The 6,637-nt window shown below is 34.1% G+C and overlaps 1 protein-coding gene across 1 annotated transcript; it reads left to right on the top strand.

Annotated features, from left to right (window-relative positions):
• Positions 1–3,355: 3,355 nt before the first annotated feature.
• LOC122581782 (DNA damage-repair/toleration protein DRT100-like) lies at positions 3,356–4,787 on the top strand. The gene has a single exon (XM_043754061.1). It carries the CDS (start codon positions 3,404–3,406, stop codon positions 4,508–4,510), a length of 1,107 nt encoding a protein of 368 aa, XP_043609996.1. The 5' UTR covers positions 3,356–3,403; the 3' UTR covers positions 4,511–4,787.
• Positions 4,788–6,637: the final 1,850 nt, after the last annotated feature.

The following is a 6,637-nucleotide window of genomic DNA, read 5'->3' on the forward strand; positions in this document are numbered from 1 at the left end:
TAATTTCCTAACAATGTAATTAAATTCATGAACTGAAAAGTGATCACTATCAATATAATCCACTATTACCTCATCACCAAAAATATACTCTCTGCCAGGAGAACTTGTGAAAACCCCACCATGATGGATGATTATTGACATCAAATTCGTATATTTCTCTGTAAATGGAAAAATACATATATAAGTATAAAGTAAACAAATTTATATTATTAATCATAATAAAAAGCAGAGACATGATGAAACCTTACCATAGTTGTCAAGTAGTAAGTTCCATTGATCATCTTGGAAATCTTTGGGTCTAAACAGTTCTACTCCGTTTCCATCAATGGGAGGGGTTTCATCATCATCCATATTGACTGAAATTAGGGATTCAAATCGTTGTTATTCGGTTTTTAATGGCTGATTGTTTTTAGGGTTGGATCGGGTTTATTATTTGGAGGGAAATGATTTTGGGAAAAAATTATTTTAGGGTTTAGAGTTATAGAGTATATATATATATATATATATCGATGATTAGTCCATGTGGTTTGTATTGAGTGATAGTGGACGATTTTACCCTCACGTGGCAAGCACGTGAGGGGCTTAATGGCACAAATTGGATGGACGTTTGGCTCAGGGACGTCTAGCAATGAAATAGAAAAGCACAGGGACACTTGGTGATAAAAAAAAGTCCAGGGACGAAAATGCGAATCGAGAAAACCACAGGGACGATTTGTGATAATTTCTATAAATTTGAAATGCAAACTAGTATAGTCCATATTAAAGAATACACATTTGTAAAAATGGTGCTAAAAAGAGAATACACATTGTAACAAGTTCATTAAGTTGCTAGTAGGTTTAAGCAAGGTTGGGTCTGTTTTCAAATATCGTACCTTTATAGGTTAATAGTTCGAGAATGTGTTCTTATAAAAATGGGAGAGGTTTTTTATGAACAGACTCTAATTTAAAATAAGAATAGCGATATCTATATGTCGATCTTCTATACCTTGTATAGATGACTAGAGACAACATCTTTAACTTTAAAGACTGTTATTAACTTAAATCAGTTATACTTTGAGTTTTTGATATGAGGGGTGAGTTATTTTGAGAACCACTAAAAAAAAGAAATGCGAGAACCAATCTCAGCCCTCCATTCATCAAGATCAGGAAGAGCATGTTTGTCCTTATTAAAAAAGTTGTACAACACTCTTTTTCTCTCTCTTCTTATTAAATCAAAAAATATCTAAATCATTAAAAAACTTTTATCTCACAAACCGTATATCGTTAGACGGAAAAAAAAACATGGGTAGTCTTGAAATTTCGTCCTATTTCATTAGAGATGCGATTCGATATACTTTTGACGACTTTTTAAATTTCGTTTTTTTTTTCCATCACGTTCATCCTACATATGTGTAAGTACAACCTACACATGTGTAGGAAAGACTTGAAACTGGTGAGTTGTATAACGTGCCCATGGGTAACTAGAGGCGGTACCAAGAAAAAATTTCAAAGGGGGCAAACTTAGAAAACTTATGAAAAATAAATCTAAAAGGGGACAAAATGTTAACAACCTATAAAAAAATTTTAAAATTTTATGAAAAATTTAAAAATACATGACAAAATTTAAATTTGGAGGGGGGCATTGGACCCCCTTGCCCCCCCTTTAGTACCGCCCATGGTAAGTACAATCTACACATGGGTAAGTTACTTATAAAGTTCAAAAATAATGAGGACGCATTGTAAAACCCTAAATACTAAACCCTAAAGCTTAATTTATAATCCGATGGGGAGGCTACTTTCTAAAAACCCAGGAAAATCTAAATCCTAAAAACCTAAAACGGATGAGGGTTCCCACTCTAGGGTTTAGGGTTTGAAAGTCGAGGGTTAACCGCTAAACCTCGACCTTCAAACCCTAAACCCTAGAGCGGGTACACGGTACGCTTTAGGGTTTAGGGTTTGAAGTTGTAGGAAGCTTAATTGCTAATCCGAGGGGGAAGCTACATTTTAAAAACCCTGAAAAATCTAAATCCTAAATGCTAAACCCTAAAAACCTAAAAAGGATGAGGGTTTTCACTACTCGGTTTAGGGTTTGAAGCCCGAGGGTTAGCTATTGGCTAACCCTAGAACGGGATGTAATAGGGGTAAGTACAACTTGCCCAGGGGTAAGTACAACTTACACATGTGTAAGATGAACGTGATAAAAAAAATGAAATTTAAAAAGTCGTCAAAAGTATATCGAATCGCATCTATAATGAAAGATGTCGAAATTCTAAGACTACTCACGCTTTTCTTTTCGTCTAACGATTTACGGTTTGTGAGATAAAAGTTTTTTAGTGGATTAGATAGAATTCTATTAAAGTAAGAGGGGGAAAAAAAGAGCTGACGAAAATACCCCTCTAGTGTTGAGAGGGGTTTTTTTATTTTTAATTTTATCCATCCATTTTCTTTGATCCAAGGGTGTAGAGGAGTTCTTGGATTTTTTTTTTAGGAGTTTTCAAATAACCCCTCCTTTTTGATATGAAAGACAAATCTATCATTAGAAAAATCCATTTTATCATGAAAAATAATTTATTCTTTTAAATATTAGCCTAATATATTTTTTAAAACCATTAGATGGTGAACATGTGGATCCCACTAATACTTTTTTTTTTATATATAATTTTAACTTCTGTTTTTTTTAATATGTTTTCATTTAATATAGTTAAGAGTATTTTTAAAATATTAATTTAGTAAGATTTGATATTTCTCTTTTATAATACTATTCTAGTAAGGCTATCTCCAATGTTAAGGACGTCTTTATGCGTACTTGAACTGTTACATCATATCCTTACAAATCCTTATACATCCTTATAAATTCTTCAAATTCTATAATTTTATCTCCAACCATACAAATATCCTTACATATTTTTTTACCTCCAACTAAAAACAAAAATATATTAATTAAGGACATGCTCTTAGCTAAGGACATCTTTAAAAAAATCTTTACTTTTAGACAAATTCAACAACATAATCAATGTGTTTTTAATATGAATCAATAAGGTAAGAACACTTAAATCAATAAGGTAAGAACACTTAAAAGCACTAAAAGACACCCATTAAAGATAGTCTAATATGGATCAAGCATTAATTAAAAATTCACATCATCCAAAAGTGACAGGACCAATGTTTTCTTAACATGGATCAATGAGGTCAATCCAGCTAAGAATCACAAAGACGCCTGTTATTATTGAACAACATTATGTTCAGTAGTCACGTGCTTTTCTCACCCCACTACACTTATGACACAATCAAGTTATCAACTGTCCCCAAAAATCCCTTTTTCGTAATTTTATCGAACTTTAAGGCCATTCCATTTAGCTCCATTTATATAGTCCCCTTCTCAAAACCAACGCACACAAACAAGAAATACACACAAATATATAAAATGAAACTCACCGGAGTATTTCTATCAGCAGTAGTACTCCTCGGCGTGATTATCAACGTGGTAAATTCATGTCCACCGTCAGACCGGGAAGCATTACTAGCATTAAAATCCGGTTTAACTGAACCGTATTTAGGCATTCTCAACACCTGGACCGGAACCGACTGCTGCACTAACTGGTACGGTATCAGCTGTGACCCGACTGATAACCGGGTTAACGATATAATCCTACGTGGCGAATCAGAAGATAAAATCTTACAAAAAACCGGCCGGTCCGGTTACATGACCGGTTCACTTTCACCTTCTCTTTGTTCACTAGACCGCCTTACTACACTCATTGTAGCTGACTGGAAAGCCATCTCCGGCGAAATTCCGGCGTGTATAACCACCTTACCACACCTCCGTATCCTAGATCTCATCGGAAACCAACTCACCGGACCTCTCCCTTCCGATATCGGAAAGCTATCAAAACTCACTGTTCTCAATGTCGCCTACAACAAACTCTCCGGCCAGATCCCGCCGTCGATTGTAAACCTGAAAAGCTTAATGCACTTAGATTTAAGCAATAATCAGCTCACCGGACCTCTTCCTTCGGATTTCGGAAGCTTGTCTATGATGAGCAGAGCTTTATTAAACCGAAACCAGTTAACCGGTTCAATACCGGTTTCATTAGCCGGGATATACCGGTTAGCTGATTTAGATTTATCAATGAATAAAATATCCGGTTCAATACCGGCTCAGTTCGGATCTATGCCGGTTTTGTCTACATTAAACCTTGACAGTAACCAGCTGTCCGGTTCAATCCCAGTTACTTTATTAAGCAACAGTGGGTTAAATATATTGAACTTAAGTAGAAATGCATTAGAAGGGAATTTACCCGACGTTTTTACTGCGAGGACTTATTTTACAGTACTCGATTTATCTTATAATAAGTTAAAAGGATCGATACCAAAATCATTATCATCAGCAAAGTTTATTGGGCATTTGGATTTAAGTAATAATCATTTGTGTGGTGAGATTCCAGTTGGGGTTCCGTTTGATCACCTTGAAGCGACGTCGTTTAGCAATAATGATTGTTTGTGTGGCTTGCCGTTAATGCATGTTTGCTAGTAGTGGATGCAAGTAACGACGTCGTATTGGTTGTTATGGGTTAATTATTGCCGTTAGTTAACGGTGCATTAAAAAGTATGTTCGCCTCTTATTCTCTGTTATTATATTTTGGAAAATAAGTATTTTTAATTTAATGTTGATTTAAATGTTAATATCCGTTGGGAAGCACATGAAGAGGTTCTTCAGTAGTTCAGTATATGAAAAATATCGCAGTGTTATTTTGGTACTTTCTTATTGGAATTATTATATTGAATGGATCTACTTTTATTTTAGTGTATGGATAGGATATGAATGGAAATGTGGTGCATTTTATTTGTGGGTTTTTTTACTTTTTTATTTTATTTCTATTGTTTTGTTTTGATAATAATGAGATAGTACGATAGCACAACCATAACTATCAGCTCGACTAGTATAGTGTGGTGAATCTTGTTTACAGTACAGCAAGTTAAATTGAGCACCAAGACGAGTTTTGATAATGTGGAAACAACTCGGTAAAGCAGTGTGTTTTCCAGACGTGACATCAATGAATTCCCGAAAGTAGTCTAATGAAAGCTTTGACGGGTACCCGAAGATCTTGCTAACATATGTGCATTCTCGATCTTTTAAAAGTATCGAATCGTATGAGCTAACTCCCACCAAGATGGGGAAATCATGATTGTATTTGTCTATTTGATCTTTTTAGTAGTTTCGCTTTCATAGAGCTACTCCTTTGTATAGTAGTTGTTTCTTGATCTTATCTAGACTTTTGACAAAGTATTTGATTGCCACATCCATCGATTACAAAGTTCTTATTTATTTATTTTTTAACAATATTCATATCATTAGAAACTTCGACAATGCGTTGGTGTAAAAGATTACATCTTAAGAATAGGATTACGTACACTACTATAACGATCAAGACAGATGTTCCTTCTTACTACGACTAGACACCATATAAAAGAAATCGAAACAATAAAATTGAAAACATCACTACTAGTAGAGCTACATGCATGAAGAGAACCATACTTCATTGTTATGCTTTCAAAATGACAACGATCATATACAACGAACCGCTTCCAATTTTCCAAACATCAGTAACACTATGTTACTTTTTAAACATCTACTCATGTTCAAACTTAATTTCTTCTGTGACTATTACTCCTTAATTCAAGCATATATAAAAAATATAAAATATATGTGAATGGTTTAAAAAAATCCTGACTGTTTCTTTTACGAAAAAGTAATGATACGGAAAAAGAAAACATAAAAGAGTGAAAATGTGGAGGAGAAACAAGACATGTGCACTCAAGGAGACGTACAAGATGTCAGGTAAACTCGTTCAACGAATCAAAACTATACACGTGCGAATTATATATGTAGACAAACATTTTTTTTTATCGTTACGATATCAAGAAAACCTTACAGTATAATAGTGGAGTCTTACACTTATCCTAAGCAATGAGAAGTTGACCATAGTCGTTACAGTTATTCAGAGGGAAAAACCTCAAAACATACCATCCACAAAAATTAAACTCAAAATCTTGAATAAAATCGAAAGTGCCGTTAGTAATTTTTAACTGTAATTTATTAGACTAATTATACTCAAGCATTTGTATTTTCTTTAACGGTAAATATACAATTATACCACTCATTATGAAACATTAAACTTCGATCTCTATGTAAATATAGAAGTATATGTATTGTGTGAGTCTGAGTTGCATGTATTTTGCTTGTTCAAATTCGGCACCTTGGGCATAGCCAACTTTCTCCATTTGGAAAGATTTCGTGGGAGCATAGAGGACATTTATTTCGATACCAGTCAACAATTGGTATCATATATTGAATTCTGGCATCGCATGTAAAAGTCGTTCCCTGTATTTGGTTAAAAATTGAAAGTTAAATGCCAAAGAAGTACTTACGCATGAATTTATGTTTAAAGTGAAATATTCTTCTGATTTGTTTGCTTACATATAATTAGTGTCGTAATACATTATATCAACCCTAAATTGTATGCTGCTTATTATTTGAGTCATACCATTCTAGCAAGGACTTTAAGAAAGTCCTCCGTAGTTGGTCTATGCAATGGATCACTTTCAACACAAGCTTTAGCCAATACTCCTAAAGGCGATGCCTCAGCCAACGAGAAAT

This window comes from Erigeron canadensis, chromosome 9 (assembly GCF_010389155.1).
Source record: "Erigeron canadensis isolate Cc75 chromosome 9, C_canadensis_v1, whole genome shotgun sequence".
Taxonomy (NCBI): Eukaryota; Viridiplantae; Streptophyta; class Magnoliopsida; order Asterales; family Asteraceae; genus Erigeron; species Erigeron canadensis.